The following is a 23,062-nucleotide window of genomic DNA, read 5'->3' on the forward strand; positions in this document are numbered from 1 at the left end:
GAAAGAAACTTTTAAAACTGTCGGTTCCGTACTCACATGGTAAACGCTTTAATACATTCCTACACGGCGCAATATGCCATCACAGCCTCTGGAAAAGTGTTGCCTAAGGTTTTCCTGTGTACAAGAAACGAATATTACATTTGGTCCTCGGGTTATACAAGAGGTCAATCGTTTATCCGTCTCGTTGGAAAATGCTTACGTTACCTGCTCCAAATCTGGGAAACTGACGAAAGTGATTGACAGAGCATTTCTTGAGAATGTTTTAAAACCATACGTTTCTGACAATAAGATTTGTCTGATATTGGACTCCTGGAGTAGACAAATTAATACTCCAATATATGAGATAAAATTTGTAGATGGCGAGGGTCAGCCGACATGCACAGTAAAAGTAATACCGCCAAACTTCAAACATGTGTGCCAGCCGTCTGATGTTTATTTCTATCGCCAGGTTAAAAACTATTTCTAGGCTTCAGTTTTGTAGAGTGCTTCTGGAAACCCAGCAGGAATTGCACAAACGCACGGATCCAATAACTATTCACAGTATAATTCATATCTAACTTTCAGCACAGATATCTCAAGGCAATGGAATCGTATACGTGGTATGCATCAAAATTAATTCCCGAAAAAGACATTTTTAAATATAAACCAAGTTTGTTTTCCGCCGACTCTTCGGAAGGAACAGTGTACCTGTCGAAAGATTGCATTCATTAGACGTTCTTGGTGCCTTGAGTATATTTGTTTCAAATGTTTATTTGACAAGTACCATCCATTGTTCGAAGAAAAGTGAGGACACGTAACAGTGACTGGAAGAGCCATTGTAAAGAGACATGGAGTAACATTTTAGTTGATGACTATCCCAAGAGGTTAAAAAAATTAATTTTCCTACCTTATTATTATCATTTCTTATTGATTTACTTACTTTATGTGCCCTCCCATCCCTATCAATTGAGATATGGAAAAATACAAACGAAAAGAAGAACATGCGCTAGATTTCTTCGAGGTTCGAACCCGGGTTCTCCGATTCCCAGCAAGTTACCTTTATTTTTTTAAATCTCATTTCTGTTCGCTTTTGTTCATTGTGTCTGCTTGGGGGGAACGTAGTAAAACATCCGTTTAAGTTCGGTGTCGATCGATTAACTCAGTTTTTTTATTACAGAGGGCAGGCAGCTAACCCTCTGACCGAACACGCTGAGCTACCGTGCCGACAATTACCTTGGCCGTTGCGCTATCGGTGCTGTCGGCGAAAAAGCTTTTACGATCTAGGTACAGAAGGGGCAGTTGTAAAAGTTTCTTACCTCGATTTCTGGGAAAGTATGCGTTTTCGGACCAGATACCTGATAATGAAAAATACTCTATTTACAATTATCTATCGAGCCCACCGATTTTGATTCGATTGCTCGTCGTAACCTTTACGGAGTGATTTTCTCAAAAACGCGCAGGTGTGGACCCAAAATATCTTATATTCCTTCGTTTTAGGTTGTACACAAGCGACATGCCAAATTAGAGCTGAATCGGCTGGCCGTGTCTGAGGCCTTCCTCTTGTAAGTCATACACTCTATTAGAAGGTATCCCATGACTTGTGTCGCCTTAGTGTATAATGTCTCTATCCTTACTGCTGATTAATAATCTTATCACCACGTTTCTCTGGCCGTAGTCATATTTCGTATTGATCACTGTCGCAAGTAAAACCACAGTGAGCAGCTGAAAAATTGTGACTGACTACACCCGTATCAAACGACTGAAATGTTACATAGGGACAAAAGAGTCAACGAATGGAAAAAAAGAAAGGAAAAAAAACATAAGAAAACATGGGAGGTCGACACTACAGTGATCAACAACTGTCTACTAGACTGCAGTAGGACATAATGGTGTGGATTGTGTTTGCATGCAATGGGTAGGTTCCGGGTCCTCTCCTCCAACTGAATCGATCATTGGCCGAAAATGGTCATATTCCGTTACTTAGACACCATTTCCTCCAATTCATATACTTAATGTTCCCAGGCAACGACGAATGAAAATGCAGCATGTCACCGGACCTCAGCTGGGTGTTTTAAAGAAAATTCAGCACAGTTCGAGCGAATGATTTGCCCACTCGTGTCGCTCGACATAAATCTTATCGAATATTTATGGGATATCATCCAGAGGTCAGTTCGCGCACAAAATGGTGGACCGGCAACACTTTCGCAATTGTGGACGGCTGTAGAGGCAGCTTGGATCAATGTTTCTGCAGGGGAATTCCAATGACGTTTTGAGCCTATGGCGTGTTAATCTGATGCACTACGCCCCGCAAAAGGAAGTCGGACACGCTTTATTCTTATCACCGCGTTACTCCTACCGTAGTCGTATTTCGTGTTGAAAACCACAGTGAGCAGCTGAAAAATTGTGACTGACTACACCCAAATCAAACGACTGAAATATTACACAGGGTATAGCGTCCCCAGGCATATAATAATAATAAAAGACTTAAAAGACAGTATTTATAAAGAAGAGACATTTAAAAATTGTGTAATATACATTATCTCATTTATCCGTATTATAATAATTTCTCTGTGTGTTTCGAGTGTAAAGAAATATAACAAAATGATCTAAACAGACGACAAGATACGCTCTTCTGTTAATTTTTGTCATCTTCACTTCTTCTTTTGTCTTGGTTGCGTGTAGACGGACATCTTGCAAGTGCTGGCAAATGCAAGCATATTTGTACTAATTAAGCAGATAATGTATTCATTTAATATTATTGTGCACTTTTAACTTGTTAGAGGTGATCCCGATTTCGTGTCCGCCTTCCTTGAATCAACCTGCAGTCGAGTAATTTACAGTTCAACAACCGCAGCGGCCGATGGTGCCAACGACGCTATTACGTGGCGATATTAACTTATAAAAATTTAGCGGAAGCGAAAAACTCGCCCTCTTTAACATAACATTCATTTTTCTCTACAGCCGCACGAAGTTGCAGAAATACGTAGCTTTAAGATTCTTATTTTTAGTACCATAGCCGAGAGCCATAGCCAGGACTCCGACTACGATACAAAGGTTAACGGAGGTAAGAAAAAATAGTCTTGCCCGTGTGTGGGCCGCAATTGTAATTAATAAATAAAGATTTTTTGCTTTAAAGTGAACTGACTAGGTCTATCGTAGTGGCCGAGCGGTTCTAGGCGCTGCAGTCTGGAACTCCGCTGCCGCTACGGTCGCAGGTTCGAATCCAGCCTCGGGCATGGATGTGTGTGATGTCCTTAGGTTAGTTGGGTTTAAGTAGTTCTAAGTTCTAGGGGGCTGATGACCTAGGAAGTTGAGTCCCATAGTGCTCAGAGCCAAGCCATTTGAACTGACTAACCGAGGAAATTAATATAAAAAGTTTATTCCATTGTTCAACTTATGCGCTCATGACTTAAGATTCAGCGAGTCTAACATTGTAAATCAAAACTGAATGAAATATCATTTTTATTAAGGCGCACCTGGTAAGTCGGCAACAATCAAAATAATGATCAACATAATATTAATAATATATTAAATTACGACGGCCGACGGACGAGTGAAGGGACGGAAGCGTCAACGAATGGAAAAAATAAAGGAAAAAAATAACATTATAAAATGTGGGAGGTCGACACTACGGTGATGAACAAGTGTCTACTTGACAGCTGTAGGACTTTCCACTGCAGTTATGGTACGCTTACGGATGTCAAACCATTAATTGCCGAGTGGCGGTGTATTACTCAAAAAGCGGTCATTAGTCACTGCTGTGATGACGACGCGGCAACGACCGGCGACCTGCCCGCGGACGGAGCGTCCTCCGCTTGCGGTGGAGGAGGCGGCGGACCCAGCGTCCTTGGCAGCGGCGAGTCTGCAGGCGCGGCCGCTCTTCGCGCCGGTCGCCGGCTACCGGCAGCGACACTTGCCGATCCGCGGAGGACAGGTACCAACGCGCAGGCGCGAGCCTGCCGGTGGGTGGTGGTGGGGGTAGGCGTCGCCGGAGGCAGAGGCTCGTCTTGCGGAGCGCGCCAGTTCGCGGCCGATTCGAGTCGCGAGTGGCTGCCGCAACAGCAGTGGCAGCGGCGTAGTGGCGACGAGACGGGCCGAGCGCGCGCAAAGTACAGTGGCGCGAGGGTAACAGGTGGTCTGCGCCGTGGGTGTCGTCTCTCTACACCGAGTGTAGATGCACGCGACTTAGCGTCGTTGTCGACTTTTGTAATAGACGTCAACTGGCATTCTAAATGAAATATGTGTTAAGTTCGCATTATCGTGATTTCCTGTCGATCGGTGTCACAAAACAGCCAGTAATTTAAAAACTACACTGTTTTAAGCTATGGTCGCAACGAGTGACAAGGTGACACCTAATATTTGGGTCCAAATGTATGTGTTAAGCATCAAAAAATAAAAAAAAAAGTTGCTGCAACCGATCACGCTGGAATAAAGTTGGAAGTACTATCGATAGTAGTGAATATTGCCGCAGGGTGAATTATACGAAATGAACTAAACAAAGACCACTATCGCGAGATATGAACTGCGCACTCTGTGTCTTACGCGTGGTGATAGCTGCACCACTCTCGTCAAAAAGTTACCCTCTAGTACCGAGTGGTGTGCCTTGAATAGTGGACTAGTGATCAGTATAAGTTGTATTTTACTGTTATTCGTGTGCGAAAGAGGATGTCTGACAGGCTCGTAAGTGCAAAATGTTCTCCACACCACTGAAAGGTAGAGGTGCGAGCAGGGTCGCAAAATCTATGCTGACAGGGCAGAGGAGTGTATTGGTGTGAAAACGGGTCACTCTGCGGTTGGCGATGGGCGAATCGTTTAGCATAGAGGGCGTTGCTGCGACGGCAGCGACCGAGGGCATAATGAGGTTTTTGGCGGATCAGGACACGGTGCGGCCGGCGGTGGGGGCGGCAGAGGACGCGATCGACGCGGCTGACATTCTGTTGTTGGCGACGGCGCTGCCGGTGAACGCGTCGGATGACGGCTCCCCCGGAAAGGCGGCGGCGTCCAACTCTACGGCTGCATCGGCGGCCGCGGCGGCGCTGGAGGTGGTGGCGGTGCGGCACCCGCTGTACGTGGTGGTGCCAATGACGGTCCTCTACGCCATCATCTTCTTCACCGGCGTGCTGGGCAACATGACGACGTGCATCGTCATCTACCGCAACAAGCACATGCACACCACCACCAACTACTACCTGTTCAGCCTGGCCGTGTCCGACCTGCTGCTGCTGGTGTCCGGGCTGCCGCCAGAGGTGTACCAGGTGTGGAAGCACTACCCCTACATCTTCGGGCTGACCTTCTGCCGGCTGCGAGGCCTCGCCGCCGAGACGTCGTCTAACGCGACGGTGCTGACCATCACGGCGTTCACGGTGGAGCGGTACGTGGCCATCTGCCACCCGTTCCTGTCGCACACCATGTCGAAGCTGTCGCGCGCCGTCAAGCTGATAGTGGCCGTGTGGCTGCTGTCGCTGGCGTGCGCCGTGCCGCAGGCGCTGCACCTGCAGATCGTGGGGCCGGCCGGCATGACGCGCTGCATGTTCCGCGAGGAGACGGTGCACCACCTGTTCGAGATCTCGACGTTCCTCTTCTTCGTGGCGCCCATGACGCTCATAACCATACTGTACGCGCTCATCGGGCTGCGGCTGCGGCGCTCGAGCGCCATGAAGCGCGACGCCGGGCCCTACGGCCACCGCAACGGCCACCAGCACTACGGCTGCGTCGCGACGGCGGCCGACAAGGACGGCGCCCACTCGGCGTCGGCGTCCCTGGCGTCGACGGCCGGCAGTCAGGCGCAGCTGCAGCTGTCCGGCGTGCACACGCCGCGCCACCACCACGCCGCCGGCAGGGCCAGCCATTCCTCGCAGTCGCGGCGCGTCCTCAAGATGCTCGGTGAGTACTGAACCACTCTGTCAGCATGTAATACTGTACCGTCATCAGGCAGCGACAAGACGCACAGGGAACCTATTCTGTGGTACGGGGACCCCATCAGGAGTTGCGTTCATCTCGGCCGCCACACCAGCATTAAACCTCGAACAGGTACGATCTACATCTACACGATTACTCTGCAATTCACATTTAAGTACTTGGCAGAGGGTTCATCGAACCACATCTCTGTACCATTCCACTCGCGAACAGCGCGTGGGAAAAACGAACACCTAAACCTTTGTGTTCGAGCTCTCTCTCATTTTCAGAATGAGATTTTCACTCTGCAGTGGAGTGTGCGCTCATATGAAACTTCCTGGCAGATTAACACTGTGTGCAGGACCGAGTCTCGAACTCGGACCTTTGCCTTTCGCGGCCGGGTAGAGCACTTGCGGGCGGGCGGGTAGAGCACTTTCCCGCGAAAGGCAAAGATCCCGAGTTCGAGTCTCGTTCCGGCACACAGTTTTAATCTGCCAAGAAGTTTCTCTCTTATTTTATTTTGATGATCATTCCTACCTATGTTTGTTGGGCTCAACAAAATATTTTCGCATTCGGAAGAGAAAGTTGGTTACTGAAATTTCGTAAATAGATCCCGCCGCGACGAAAAACGTATTTGCTTTACTGACTTCTATCCCAACTCGCGTATCATATCTGCCACACTCTCTCCCCTATTACGTGATAATACAAAACGAGCTGCCATTTTTTGCACCCTTTCGATGTGCTCCGTCAATCCCACCTGGTAAGGATCCCACGCCGCGCAGCAATATTCTAACAGAGGACGAACGAGTGTAGTGTAGGCTGTCTCTTTAGTGGACTTGTTGCATCTTCTAAGTGCCCTGCCAATAAAACGCAACCTTTGGCTTACCTTCCCCACAATATTATCTCTGTGGTCTTTCCAACCGAAGTTGTTCGTAATTTTAACACCCAGGTATTGCTGAATTGACAGTCTTGAGAATTGTACTGTTTATCGACTAATCGAATTCCAACGGATTTCTTTTGGAACTCGTGTGGATCACCTCACAATTTTCGTTATTTAGCGTCAACTGCCACCGGCCACACCTTACAGCAATCTTTTCTAAATCGCTTTGTAATTGATACTGATCTTCGGATGACCTTACTAGACGGTAAATTTCAGCCTCATCTGCGAACAACCTAAGAGAACTGCTCAGATTGTCACCCAAGTCATTTATATAGATCAGGAACAGCAGAGGTCCCAGGACGCTTCCCTGGGGAACAGCTGATATCGCTTCAGTTTTACTCGATGATTTGCCGTCTATTGCTACCAACTGCGACCTTCCTGACAGGAATCACGAATCCAGTCGCACAACTGAGACGATACCCCATAGGCCCGCAGCTTCATTAGAAGTCGCTTGTGAGGAACGGTGTCAAAAGCTTTCCGGAAATCTAGAAATACGGAATCAACTTGAGATCCCCTGTCGTAAGCGGCCATTATTTCGTGCGAATAAAGAGCTAGCTGCATTGCACAAGAACGATGTTTTCGGATACCATGCTGATTACGTATCAATAGATCGTTCCCTTCGAGGTGACTGATAATGTTTGAATACCGTATATGCTACAAAACTCTACTGCAAACCGACGTCAATGATATAGGTCTGTAGTCGATGGATTACTCCTACTACTCTTCTTAAACACTGGTGCGACCTGCGCAGTTTTCTAATCTGTAGGTACTGGTCTATCGGTGAGCGAGCTGTTGTATATGATTGCTAAGTAGGGAGCTATTGTATCAGCGTAATCTGAAAGGAACCTAATCGGTATACAATCTGGACCTGAAGACTTGCCCGTATCAAGCGATTTGAGTTGCTTCGCAACCCCTAAGGTATCTACTTCTAAGAAACTCATCCTAGCAGCTGTTCGTGTTTCATAACAGGAGAGGGCATGGTGCGCACTTTGTACCCAATCATAGAACACCTAGACGGATACCGTCTCCTTTGACTTCCGGAAAGCGTTTGACTCGCTGCCCCACACTCCTAAGGTACGAGCATATGGGATTGGTTCCCAAGTATGTGAGTAGCTCGAAGCCTTCTCAAGTAATAGAACCCAGTACGTTGTCCTAGATGGTGAGTGTTCATCGGAGGTGAGGCTATCATCTGGAGTGGCCCAGGGAAGTGTGGTAGGTCCGCTGTTGTTTTATATCTACAGAAATGATCTCTTGTATAGGGTGGATAGGAATGTGCGGTTGTTTGCTGATGATGCTGTGGTGTACGGGAAGGTGTCGTCCTTGAGTGACTGTAGGAGGATAGAAGATGACTTGGACAGGATTTGTGATTGGTGTAGAGAATGGCAGCTAATCTAAATATAGATAAATGTAAATTAATGCAGATGAATGGCAAAAAGGATCCCGTAATGTTTGAATACTCCATTAGTAGTGTAGTGCTTGACACAGTCACGTCGATTAAATGTTTGATGGTAACACTGCAGAGCGATATGAAGTGGGATAAAGAGTAATGGCAGTTGTGGGGAAGGCGGATAGTCTTCTTCCGTTCATTGGTAGAATTTTGGCAAGATGTGGTTCATCTGTACAGGAGACCGTTTATAGAACACTAATAGGACCTATTCTTGAGTACTGCTCCAGCGTTTGGGATCCTATCAGGTCAGATTTAGGGAGGACATAGAAGCAATTCAGAGGCGGGGTGCTAGATTTGTTATTAGTAGATCATCACGCGAGTGTTACGGAAATGCTTCAGGAACGCGGGTGGGAGTCACTGGAGAAAAGGAGGCGTTGTTTTCGTGAATCGCTACTGAGTAAATTTAGAGAACCAGCATCTGAAGCTGACTGCAGTACAATTTTACTGCCGCCAACTCACATTTCGCGGAGAGACCACAAAGATAAGAGAGATTAGGTCTCGTACAGAGGCATACAGGCAGTCATTTTTCCATCGTTCTGTTTGGGAGTGGAACAGGGAGAGAAGATACTAGTTGTGGTACGTGGTACCCTCCGCCACGCACCGTATGGTGGATTTCGGAGTATGTATGTAGATGTAGATATTGTCAAGGTAAACGTGTATGATCAAAAATCACAGTTTAATCGTAGTTTGATTCAGCTATGATAAAATAAACTTTCACGAGTGCGACATCGTCGCGAAAAAACACGGTGACCCGTATATGTAATAAGTTTCCTTTAATTGACTTCTATGGTCACGATAGTTTTGTTTAACACATTACCGGTTTCGGTCTTTAGTGACCATCATCACATCTGTTTCCTAAAAACAAAGTCCTAATGGACTGCATCCATAGTGGCATCGTCAAATGTTAAATGCGGAATCAACACCAGCATGTGATGTGATTCATATGTATTTGACGATGCTGGTGCTGATTCCACATTTAATATTTGACAATGCCACTATGGCTGCAGTACATTAGGACTTTGTTTTTATGAAACAGATCTGATGATGGTCATTAAAGACCGAAACCGGTAATCTGTTAAACAAAAAGATTGTGACCATAGACGTAATTAGAGAAAAGTAAAATACCGTTAAACGAGCTAAATCACTCTTTAATGAAGTAAAAATAAAATGAACTTTCATTATATCGCTCAATTTCAGCGTGCAACTTGTCACGAAGTAATGACGCACTCGAAGCATTAAACAGCGCAGTTATACCAGGTCCCAACCAAAATCTTATCCGATAACTCATTAGCTCGTAGACAACTGCTCATTATGGAATTGTGCTGCTAGCTCCGACTCTGGGTCACTTGCTTGCACTGGTCGTAAATTATTTCTCACCTACCTCGCTGCTTTTCACTGGGACGTGCCAGCTGTGTTAGCTGAAGTAATAATGAAGGAATAGGTATAGGGTTGTAAAACAACAATGGAACAGCACAAGTCCATATTATTTGTCGTTGTTGCACCTTATACCTAGGCGCGTCCGCTCGAGGTTTAATAAGAAAAATAGGGTCAGCATTGGTCGTTGAAGTAGAAACTATTATTACTGTTGCGGACCATCGTAACCCGTAGTGTTAAAGCCCAATGGATTCATAAATAAAAGCAGTAAAACTGCAATATCTGAACATACCATTAGAGAGTCCGTGTCATACCGGAGTATTAAAGGCCTGTAGACTCATAAGCACAAGCAATAAACTTGCAATATCTGCAAATATCAATGGAGGTACGAGTGAGAGCGGACGCCTGTAGTCTTCACTGGAACGTGCAGATGTTATTTTACTACTTGTATTTATGAGACCACAGGGCTTTAATACTAGCACTGATGATGATCACGCAATGACTGAAATCGATTTGGAACAGAAATAAAGATTTCTCTTTCAACGCACAATACTGAATTTCCTTTTATTACTATTTATAGTAGTTCGATGACATCGATACGAATAGTACAGGATTTATCGAAAAGAGACAGCTTCCAACAGAGTTTTTGCGCAGCGCTTCAGGTCAGTGCAGACGCCAACTGCGTTGGCAAAATCCTCTGGTGTCAAGCAATGTACGTCGCAAGGTACACAAGGGGACATCAATCCGCTACATGAAGATGTTCGTACCGTGCCGAGCTAGCTCAACGTTGACAACCTCGCTGTGAACTTTAATCCTTTATTGGAGTTAATAGTTTTGAGAAGAGTCATTTTCCCGTTTAACTGTTTTATTTAGAACTAATCGCTTTGTTTTGTAATTTAGTTATTGGCTATCTTTTAGGTATTTATAAACCACCTGCTATTAATGCTACAGTAGTTAAACAAAGTACAGCAACTCACAGACTCACAGAGGTCCAGTGTGTGCCGTACCTAACGTACGGCAGCAAAACTATGTAGATATTCTAGTGCGTTAATGCAGAACCGATTTAAGCTGGAAACGAATTATTTAAATTAATTCCCATTTCGGCCACCAGGTGCAAATTTGGTCTGTGAATGCAAGATAAACATTGTAGAAGTGTTTCCATATGTATTAGCAACGGGAGGTGGGCATAAAATGCTGAATAAATTAGCAAGACACAATGTTCATCTTACTATTAACCTGTCGCTTATACACTTTGTTCGATACCAGCACTGGATACGTCGACAATACCCAGTACGGCACCAGATTTGCACCTGATGGCCAAAACTGGTACTATTAACTAGAAATATTTTTTTCCTTCTTAAACTGGTTCCGCATTGGGACATTAACATATCAACCAAGTTTCGCCAGCATACGGTAGTTACTGAGCACACAAAACGTTCGTGAGTTGCTGCAGTTTAATTTTAACGACCCGAAACACATAAAATTTACACACCTTTGTTAATTTCAAAATTTGTAAGCAAGTAGCATTATATATTCCATACGTCGTTAATAAAGGTTTCTCACAATCACAATAGTCACGGTCGCAACATATGTATATAGTATGTATATGTATATAGTATGATTTGCACTAAAAACGTAAAACTATGAATTACACATGATACTGCCGTCAATTAACGTTACAGCTTATTATCTTAGACGTGAAGTACACATGCAAAAGCAGAATAATGCGACAGTTATACCGGTTTAGTCACTTTGCTGGTGTTCAACAAATTAAAATACATGATTATAGCAGCCCTAATACAGGGACAGAGTGGCAGATCACTATTTACAAGGCCGAGAGAGAACATAGAAGCTGGAAATAAAAGAAACCATATTCGTCCTGCGCCTAATATTGATTTAACAAAAACCACAAGTACGAGAATGTGCTGAAAAGTAATGCCCCTGAATTTTTTAAGTGAAAAGTCACAAAGTGTTTTATATACAACAGGTGTGATTAACATTCGACATCTTTATTCTTTTTGTCTACGTAGTTATTTCTAAACACAGTCACCCTGGCGACATTTTTACCAACGACCAGTTTGTAGATATTTCACTGCTAGCCGTTGTGGCAGAGCGGTTCTAGGCATTTCAGTCTAGAAACGGGCGACTGCTACGGTCGCATGTTCGAATCCTGCCTCGGGAATGGATATGTGTGACGTCCTTAGGTTAGTTAGGTTTAAGTAGTTCTAAGTTCTAGGGGACTGATGACCTCAGATGGTGTCCCATAGTGCTTGGAGCCATTTGGATTTGGATATTTCACTGCAGAATGTTTGAATTCCTTTACGAAGCCAGAACCTGACCTGTGCTTCCAACGCTTAGCACCATGAAAGTGAAGTCCTCGAAGGTATTCTTTAAGTTTTGAAAGCAGATGAAAATCGGGTGTGCGGAAGTCTGGACTATATGGAGGATGATCGATGAGATGAACCTGAGGCGTCGGATTACTGCAGACGTCGCAGCGCGTGTATGTGGTCCGGCATTGTCATGCTGAAGGGAGGGTGTTCCGTGTATGGACAGACTTTTCTAATTCTAAACTCGGTTGCAGTACTCTGTTTCTCGCGCACTGACGTAGTTACGTTACACACCGCCATTTTTCACGATACAATTCTGAGTCCTCTAGCGGCAGAGATCAGCAAACATGTCGACTTTACGATAAAGATGTTAGAATGTAAAAAAAAGGCTTTTTAATTAAAGAGTTTTAAGAGTTTTCGCATAAACATTCAAAGGGATTAATATTCAGCAGGCCCTCGTATACAGATATAAATTTTATACACCTTTGTTAATTTCATTAGCATCAAATATTCCAAATGTCTATGTGGAGAACGCGAAAGCTGGTGGCGTACCTATTAAATTTTTCTCACAACCACAGTAGTTACGGGAACAACATGTATATACATCGCTGCTTAACATGATTCGCAATAAAAATTTTAAAAGATCATTTCCATATGATACTAGCCTCAAATGGCTTTAAAGGTCACTATCTCAGACGTGAGGTCCGTATATAAAATCAGAACAATGCGAGTTTTATGCGGTGTAGTCACCGAGCCAGCGTTCAACAAGTTAAAATACGTAAGTGTAGCGGTTCTGCTGTACTGGACAGCGTCTGGGGTCAATTTGTACTGCGCTCCGGGAACACCGCAGAAAGTGCAGCTTTAATGAGCCAGGTTTATCATTTGTCGAACACTGCTTATAACAAAGCCAGAAATTTATAATAAATGTAGAATTCCTACACAAAGAGAGAAAGAGTGCCAAGCTCATACAGTTTCAAATTTTAGAAATTCATAATTACTTTGTTAATCGACACACTTACTATTGAACGAGCTAACTCAGTTCAATTATTCACTGATTTTAAAGAATGTTACAGTCTGCACGTAGGACAAGAATCGTCTGGCCTTCATTCATAAAGAGATAGTGATATAAACTCCCATTACTGTGCACATAACTCTACTCCAATATATGTTTATTCATAGAGGTAACTGCTGTCCTAATAAATTCTGTAAAATGGTTACCTACCTGTGTCAAAAGTAACAGGTGAGTGCTTTTATAACAAAACTTAACAATCGATACATTCAAAAGTTAAGGTGTTTATCATTTACGGATTCCCTTCTTTGAGATCAGTTCTGTATTAGAAAACCGTCTAATAATCTAAAACCTAGGCCGTGAGCTAATAATAAAATATGTGAAACATTGCTAAAAATGTTTTTCGTTTAGTTAACACAATTTAGATGACTACATAAGGTAACGTTAACGTCTTAATATCAATCTGATATCATATCAACAAACTTAACAGCACGACCTTAACGTGAAAGATAAAACAAAAGTTTTTACAGTAAGAAACACATATTGGGTCAAAGACACTACTACTTATGCTTACTCTAAAAGTACTACAGGAAATCTCGTAAACGAAACATAATTATTTCGGAGACTTGTGAAGTCTTAACATGAGGGAAGATGGGAAGCGAGTAAGTTTGTTATCACATTTGTGAGGAGCAAATAGCCAGCAACTCAAAAAAGAGCATCATAGAATAGAAGAACTATCGTTTGACTCGGTCATAAACTATTATAACACACGTATGGAAAGAAGACCTATGTCTTAGCGTCTAAGAAGCAAGCCTAGGTAACAATATTCCGTATCTTCAGAGCCAATCAGCTAAAAGCTCATCGCTTCAACTGTTGCACCTCGTTGAGGACAATAAACGTAAACGAGTAAATCTACCGAGCGACACGTGGAGTTAATTGTCCCACACGCCGCACATCTGTAAGTTTGTCGCCACCGCGGGTGGAACTTTACACGACGCCACGACCGTTACGACATGAGAGAAAAGGAACACTTCAAAACAATTAACTTGCGGGCTGTACTACGGATCACCCCATTAATACAACATTAATGTACAGATCGGTCAGAAACAGACTGAAAAGATTGTAAACATTTTACATGGTATCTTGTGCTGAGAAATAATTATTAAAAAAATCGTTACGTTGTACCATTTCCGAGTTAATTAACGTTGACTTTACCGTATGAAGCCGTACTCGATGAAAATCAAGCGGAACGCTAGAGATGGTGTCGCCAAACGTGTTCTTGGTTTGGTTTCCTAAAATCGATCAGGAGAGCGTTGCATAAATTCGCCATGGGGCAGTAGTGAAGACGGCGCTCGAGCCAAAGACTCACTAGATTCATGCGCTTTCATTCACGTCATGAGAGCAACTGACACTAACAAGATGAAGATGGTCATTACTGGGTGAAACCGCTCATCGTCGAAGGACTTTTATATTGTGATCAAAGACCGTACTGGCAAAACATTTGGCTAATAACTACAGTTGGCGGGCAGCATGAATTTGCTCGCGCAACGACGTATTTCACTAATTTCAATTCTTATTAACTCGGAAACGACTCAACGTATCGAATATTTTCTCAACAGTTATTTCACGGCACAACCTGCCTTGCAATACCCTTACAAGCTCCTCAGACTGTTTCTGACACATTGCATATTCATACACTGAGCTTGCGCTGCGATTCTATCATTATGTTGCTAGGTGCAACTCTTGTGGTCACAGTGAAGATTAAAGTTAATCATTGTTTGCGTTTGTAGAATGTGTATCAGTCTTTTATTGCTTAAAAAAACTAAATCTGCCGCATATCGTAAGACAGTTTATTTTTTTGTCGTCGTTTCGGTTTACAATATTCTGTTCGTCGTCAAATGGCGGCAATTAATTTAGAGGCCGACCAATTAACCAACTGAAAATTCTTGGAAGGTTGAGGCTGTATGCTAGATCTCGTCTCGAACCCAGAACATTTCCCACTAAATACCCAAAAGCTACGTTTTCGGTAAAAACTGGGACACCGTCGATGCACCTACATGTTCCATATACTTACTCTGTAGTTTTTAATTTGAGTTAGTCGCTATTTAATTTTCCATTTCCAGTGTTTCTCTATTTAATACCGTGGATCTCCATGACACTCGAAACATTCAACAGCTAATTAACTGTCCTCTATGAAAATGTTTATTTAATCTGCCATCTGATGATGAAAACAATGTTCTGAACCATTAAAGGCAAGAAACTTATTTTAAATAAATGATATCAATTTGTTGGCTGGTAGCTCTTTTAAAGTTTATCCGCCCGGAAAACGATGGCTGAGGAGTTTAAGGTAATAACGTTTCGGTACTAGTTAGTGCAAGAGTCGCTAGTGCAACGACGGGGATATTCAGGAGGGGCCACCGTTTTCAACCTCAGGAGTTTTGGTATGGCCGCCATCGTTCATTACAGTTTTTTCACAAATATCTAGAAATGACTGGGGCTCAGCTAAAGCGTGGAGGTATAATAATGGGAGATGGCACTACAGACTTAGACTTCGTTGCTTTGAAGCCGGCGCAGCAGGGAAACGTATAGTGGTTGTGATGCGGTAGTTCAGGGTACAAGGTACAAGGAACATTTTTTTTCGGTTTTATAGAGCTAATTCACTTGCCCCCTGTTCTACTTGCTGATGTTCACATATCACTTCTCCCACTTATGGAGGTATTCCGTAACTCCGATGTAGCAGCTACATCTCTCATTTATGGGGCTTCAGATGACAAGAAAAACAGGCTAAAGAATGTTCGCGAAGTAATCAAACAATTATTCACGCTTATAACCAAATAAAATTTATCAATGTAAAGAATTAGTTGCTTACGCATATAAAATAATGAGGAACCCGTGGTCTAGGGATAGCGTCTTTGAGTTATAATCGAAACGTCTTCGGTACCGAGTTCGATCCGCACCACTGTGTAAATTTTTATAAACAATCCGGCATAAGAAGTCAGCCTCATTATGCCAACGGCCTTGTCAAAGAGGGCGGAGGAGCGGAGGAGCGGATAAACGTTCAGGGCACTCTCTTGTCCTAGGGGTGGGAAATTGCCCCTAAAGGAGGAAGAATCAGCAATGATCAACGATATGAGGATGCAGAAGTCAATGGAAACCACTGCATTAAAGACACGTAACGTGTATCCACAGGACATGTGGCCTGTAGTTGAAGGACTGTCATGATGATCTCTCCATTGGCAAAAGATTCGGGAATAGTCCCCCATTCGGATCTCCGGGAGGGGACTGCCAAGGGGGAGGTTACCATGAGAAAAAGATTGAATAATCAACGAAAGGACAATGTTCTACGAGTCGGGGCGTGGAATGTCATAAGCTTGAACGTGGTAGAGAAACTAGAAAATCTGAAAAGGGAAATGCAAAGGCTCAATCTAGATATAGTAGGGATCAGTGAAGTGAAGTGGAAGGAAGACAAGGATTTCTGGTCAGATGAGTATCGGGTAATATCAACAGCAGCAGAAAATGGTATAACAGGTGTAGGATTCGTTATGAATAGGAAGGTAGGGCAGAGGATGTGTTACTGTGAACAGTTACTGTGAACAGTTCAGTGACCGGGTTGTTCTAATCAGAATCGACAGCAGACCAACACCGACAACGATAGTTCAGGTATACATGCCGACGTCGTAAAGTGTGAACAGATAGAGAAAGTGTATGAGGATATTGAAAGGGTAATGCGGTATGTAAAGGGGGACGAAAATCTAATAGTCATGGGCGACTGTAATGCAGTTGTAGGGGAAGGAGTAGAGGAAAAGGTTACAGGAGAATATGGGCTTGGGATAAGGAATGGAAGAGGAGAAAGACTAATTGAGTTCTGTAACAAGTTTCAGCTAGTAATAGCGAATACCCTGTTCTAGAATCACAAGATGAGGAGGTATACTTGGAAAAGGCCGGGAGATACGGGAAGATTTCAATTAGATTACATCATGGTCAGACAGAGATTCCGAAATCAGATACTGGATCTTAAGGCGTACCCAGGAGCAGATATAGACTCAGATCACAATATAGTAGTGATGAAGAGTAGGCTGAAGTTCAAGACATCAGTCAGGAAGAATCAATACGCAAAGAAGTGGGATACGGAAGTTCTAAGGAATGACGAGATACGTTTGAAGTTCTCTTACGCTATAGATACAGCAATAAGGAATAGCGCAGTTGAAGAGGAATGGACGTCTCTAAAAAGGACCATCACATAAGTAGGTACAAAGAAGGTAGCTGCGAAGAAACCATGGGTAACAGAAGAAATACTTCAGTTGATTGATGAAATGAGGAAGCACAAACCTGGTCCGGGAAAATCAGGAATACAGAAATACAAGTCGCTGAGGAATGAAATAAATAGGAAGTGCATGGAAGCTAAGACGAAATGGCTGCAGGAAAAATGTGAAGACATCGAAAAAGATATGATTGTCGGAAGGACAGACTCAGCATACAGGAAAGTCAAAACAACCTTTGGTGACATTACAAACAACGGTAGTACCATTAAGAGTGCAACGGGAATTCCACTGTTAAATGCTGAGGAGAGAGCAGATAGGTGGAATGAATACATTGAAAGCCTCTATGAGGGTGAAGATTTGTGTGATGTGATAGAAGAAGAAACAGGAGTCGATTTAGAAGAGATAGGGGATCCAGTATGAGAATCGGAATTTAAAAGAGCTTTGGAGGACTTACGGTCAATTAAGGCAGAAGGGATAGATAACATTCCATCAGAATTTCTAAAATCATTAGGGGAAGTGGCTACAAAACGACTATTAACGTTGGTGTGTAGAATATATGAGTCTGGCGACATACCATCTGACTTTCGGAAAAGCATGATCCACACAATTCCGAAGACGGAAAGAGCTGACAAGTGCGAGAATTATCGCACAATCAGCTTAACAGCTCATGCATCGAAGCTGCTTACAAGAATAATATACAGAAGAATCGAAAAGAAAATTGAGAATGCGCTAGGTGACGATCAGTTTGGCTTTAGGAAAAGTAAAGGCACGAGAGAGGCAATTCTGACGTTACGGCTAATATTGGAAGCAAGGCTAAAGAAAAATCAAGACTCGTTCATAGGATTTGTCGACCTGGAAAAAGCGTTCGACAATATAAAATGGTGCAAGCTGTTCAAGATTCTGCAAAAGGTAGAGGTAAGCTATAGGGAGAGACGGGTCATATACAATACGTACAGCAACCAAGAGGGCATAATAAAAGTGGACGATCAAGAACGAAGTGCTCGTATTAAGAAGGGAGTAAGACAAGGCTGTAGCCTTTCGCCCCTACTCTTCAATCTGTACATCGAGGAAACAATGATCGAAATAAAAGAAAGGTTCAGGAGTGGAATTAAAATACAAGGTGAAAAGATATCAATGATACGATTCGCTGATGACATTCCTATCCTGAGTGAAAGTGAAGAAGAATTAAATGATCTGCTGAACGGAATGAACAGTCTAAAGAGTACACAGTATGGTTTGAGAGTAAATCGGAGAAAGACGAAGGTAATGAGAAGTAGTAGAAATGAGAACAGCGAGAAACTTAACATGAGGATTGATGGTCACGAAGCCAATGAAGTTAAGGAATTCTGCTACCTAGACAGTAAAATAACCAATGACGGACGGAGCAAGGAGGACATCAAAAGCAGACTCGCTATGGCAAAAAAGGCATTTCTGGCCAAGAGAAGTCTACTAATATCAAATAACGCCCTTAATCTGAGGAAGAAATTTCTGAGGATGTACGTCTGGAGTACAGCATTGTATGGTAGTGAAACATGGACTGTGGGAAAACCGGAACAGTTGAGAATCGAAGCATTTGAGATGTGGTGCTATAGACGAATGTTGAAAATTAGGTGGACTGATAAGGTAAGGAATGAGGAGGTTCTACGCAGAATCGGAGAGGAAAGGAATATGTGTAAAACACTGATAAGGAGAAGGGACAGGATGATAGGACATCTGCTAAGACATGAGGGAATGACTTCCATGGTACTAGAGGGAGCTGTAGAGGGCAAAAACTGTAGAGGAAGACAGAGATTGGAATACGTCAAGCAAATAATTGAGGACGTAGGTTGCAAGTGCTACTCTGAGATGAAGAGGTTAGCACAGGAAAGGAATTCGTGGCGGGCCGCATCAAACCAGTCAGCAGACTGATGACAAAAAAAAAAAAAAAAAAAAAAAAAAAAAAAGGTAAAGAATGTTCGCAAAGAAATCTAACAATGCCTTCCACCCACGCATTTAGAACCTATTCGAAATTGCAAGTGTATATCGATAATTATACATCAGTATAAAGTAAAGATATCGTCAGCCCTTTGGTTGACTCTCAGTGCTTTAACTCGCGTGGTCTTATTGGAAGTGATGTTTCCTTGTCTCCCTCCGGGTTCTGGACTGACTTACCTAGTCATTTACAGGGGAGAATGAGGCTCCGACCCAAGTAAAACTTCGTGTTTTTCGTATTAACGAACTACTGCCAGAGATGGAACAAACGATAAGTGTGGCAAAAACCTGGGGCTATCTGAGTTTTGAACTCGGACTTTCGTATTTGTAATTGTTCCCTTATCCACTGAACCAGCCTGCCAAAACTCCAGTTTGAAATCTCTGTGCAGGTGAACCGAGCGACTATCTACGTTTCCTGAATGTCACTCCCGCTTATAGTGGCTCATTTAGTCAGTAGGTATTGGGCGGCGAGAAAAGGGTGGGGAGGAGAAGTTTCTGGTTTCGCTCAGAGTTGCCAAACGTTTCTCACTCATTCAGGTTCGACATTACATCGTGCAATAATAAACTGCATATTTAATTCGTCAAACATATTTGTTGTGTGGGTCGGTATTAGCGTGTGTACATGTCAGACAGAAATTCGAAACTTAGAGGTTTCAGGCCTCAGTTGGGCTAAAATATTTTGTTGCCCAACAGCTTCTCTAACCTCTGGAAATAGTGTGTAGACTGACTTTGCATTCAATGACTTCGGCTTCCAGCATATTCTCTTCTTTCTGGAATGTTTCGCTGTAAACAACCAGGTTTTCAAAAGCGACTTAATTCTGTTTTCACGTCCTTTCAAATTACGTTAGAAGGATAAATAAATTCATTTTTGTAAACCGTAAATGGCTTCATATCTTGGTAAATATATCATTTGGCTGTTGGCCACTACGTGAAATATTCATCTCCATATACACACGATTCACAGACAAATGACGCACACGAATTTCCTACCATAGCTTTTTTCGTTTTATTAGCTTTCGAGCCGTACCCATTCAGCCATTTCACTTGCTTAATATCGGTTATAATGGTACGAATGTAAGGACAATACAACACCCAGTACCAGAGTGGAAAAGAATCTCCGATCCAGCTTTGAATCGAACCCAGGCCGCTTCGGTTAGCAATCCGTCACACTGTACCATAGGTTCATGGATACCAATGGTATCGGCATGAATGGCATGAGGCTACAGGATGGAAGTAATTAACTGACAAATAAAAAGTCATTTCAGTGCATTTTCACTGACTTTTTTACTATGTAATGAACATGCAAGTGATCACAGCACCACTGCAAAATAACCTCGTCGTCGACAGGGTATTAAATCCTGCTGTTCTTTCCTCTTTAGTACTGTATAACCTATACTCACACAACATTTCGTAATTCTGATTTTGTAAAGACTATACTGTTTGTAAATGGCCTTAGATATAAACTACTCCAAAATAAAAATAATAAATTACGAATTAACGAAGGTACGGTGTAGCCATTGCTTTATTATTTGCACAACATACAGCTGCTACAGAAATGAGCATGAGAAAAACATCGCTTTGGATGTGGGGGTCCGTATCTCTTAACTCTTCAGCGTCAAGTGAGGTGAAGCAATCAACAATGACTTCGTCACGTACAGCAATTTCTTGATCGTTGATGATGCTGCTGCGGGACACGTAGCCATTGAAAAGAAAATTGTAGTACTCTGACAGCATAAATGTGATTAAAAATTAGCAGCTCGGTTAGAAATATTCTATAATGCTTCTACATAAAGGAGGATAATCTTTAAGAAAAGTACAGTATTTGGCTGTGGTTTATGCGTTTAAAATAAATCTCATACCATGGTCAAATGTGATAAGTCTCGAACAATACTGCCTGTAATTATTCAACTTTTAGCCACCGAATTTGGCATCTCACTGTGTCAGGCATTTGGTAATCACGTCATCTACGTATCTGCTGGTCCTCAGCTGTCCTGAAGAATCCTTGGCAGAACGGAGCTTGTATGGATCTAAATTTAACTATTTATGGATATATAAGGGGCAATCAAATACTTTCGAGGTCATTGCTGCAGAATAAATGCAACGTTGCATGACTTAGATTTGGATATATAAGCACCGACATGTACTCCATGGGATTAGTGTGGCATTTCTCTTTCCATCGTGTGTGCAGTAAGTGCGTAAATGTGAGCTATGTCGACGTTATTAGCAAATGTGCCCAAACAGAACCAACGTAATGTTACTGTTTTCTTCGCTGCCCAACGACACACACCGGTAGTAGACAGCCATCGGAAAATGAGGATTCTGTGTAGGGTCCAATATCTCTGGAAAACCACCGTCGTGGAATGGTGTGCTAAGTTCGGTGCGGAGCCCGATTCAACACAAGACGCCGGTCGATCTGGGAGGCTCGCCTCTTCCATTACGGACCACTACGGAGACACTAGAGCACCCGCCCTTTCTTTCTTCCACTGGTGCCATGTCCCGCGCTGCCGCAGGGCCGGTATTGTTAGGAACGGACTTGGTAAGGTTAGCGGAAAGGGGCGGCCGCATGCCCTTCCTGCCGCCACCCCGTACCCCCCGAGATGGAATGAGTGTACCCCTGCTGTCTGCGTCGAGCGTAAGTAATGGAACAGTGTGAGTACGTTCAGATGTCTGCCAGTCGTGTAACTGCGGTGGAACGTGGGGACCATCCCGGTATTCACCCAGGCGTATGTCGGAAACCGCCTAAAAACCACATCCAGGCTGTCCGACACACCGACCGACGACGGTAATCCGCCGGGTGAACTCGATCCGGGGCCGGTGGGCCTACCCGAGTCCAGGAAGCAGCACATTATCGCTCTCGGCTAACCTGGACTGGAGCACCCGCCCTATAATCCTGATATTTCCCCATGCGACTCTCAAGCCTTCAGTCCCTTAATAGAGACCTGGAAGGGTCGTTCATTCCTGGCGGAAGACGGTGTGCAGCAGGCAGTTACAGACTGTTGATGCAGCAGGACACGGTCTTTTACGAAATGGGTATCTTCAACCAGGTGTATCGGAGGGATGATTGCCTCAGCGTTGGCTCTGAGCACTATGGGACTTAACATCTATGGTCGTCAGTTCCCTAGAACTTAGAGCTACTTAAACCTAACTAACCTAAGGACAACACACAACACCCAGCCATCACGAGGCAGAGAAAATCCCTGACCCCGCCGGGAATCGAACCCGGGAACCCGGGCGCTGGAAGCGAGAACGCTACCGCATTGGTACAACGTTCACGGCGATTTTGCCTGAGCACTATACCGATTCAGGATTGTACGAAATCTTTTTGATCGTCTCTTATAATTCCATTATTTAATCAGTGTATCGACATCTTGAAGCAAAAGGTACATTTAAGGATAGATTTGAGTATAAACTGTGAAATTTGTGTCACCAGTAACACTGTTTACCCGAAGAGTAACAAAGACAACCTCGGAAAACATACACAGACACGTGATCATAAGTGCCAGCTATAATAAGAGGTTCTCTATGTACACAGAAGTGCAAGAAGTTTCTGCACCAAGCAACGCAATAATTAAGGTCGTACATGAATATGTAACTGAAGTTAGGAACAGAGAAGCAGGAATTTCAACATAATCTAACATGATTCCCATTACTTAATAGTCTTGGAATGACTTCCTAATGTAAAGCATAGCAAAGGCTTGATTTTAAGTCTCACTTCTTCTCTGGGAGATAGTCACATTCAACTGTAGCCTGTAATGAATACACTGGAAAAGCATATACAAATAAAGAAAGGAAGAAACAAAAATAAAGACTGGTACATTCTGTTAGTACGCAAGTACTATTCACACCGAATCTTCAGAG

At 43.4% G+C, this 23,062-nt stretch overlaps 1 protein-coding gene across 1 annotated transcript in view; it reads left to right on the plus strand.

Moving 5' to 3' along the window:
* The first annotated feature begins 4,018 nt into the window (after nt 1-4,018).
* The window catches only part of LOC126335674 (gastrin/cholecystokinin type B receptor-like), a 595,933-nt gene continuing 576,889 nt past the window's right edge, over nt 4,019-23,062 (plus strand). The window contains exon 1 of the mRNA XM_049999131.1: nt 4,019-5,862. Within this exon, the coding sequence (XP_049855088.1) occupies nt 4,779-5,862 (1,084 nt within the window). The 5' untranslated portion in view covers nt 4,019-4,778. The remainder of the gene's footprint in view (nt 5,863-23,062) is intronic.

The sequence above is a fragment of the Schistocerca gregaria genome, chromosome 2 (assembly GCF_023897955.1).
Source record: "Schistocerca gregaria isolate iqSchGreg1 chromosome 2, iqSchGreg1.2, whole genome shotgun sequence".
Taxonomy (NCBI): domain Eukaryota; kingdom Metazoa; phylum Arthropoda; class Insecta; order Orthoptera; family Acrididae; genus Schistocerca; species Schistocerca gregaria.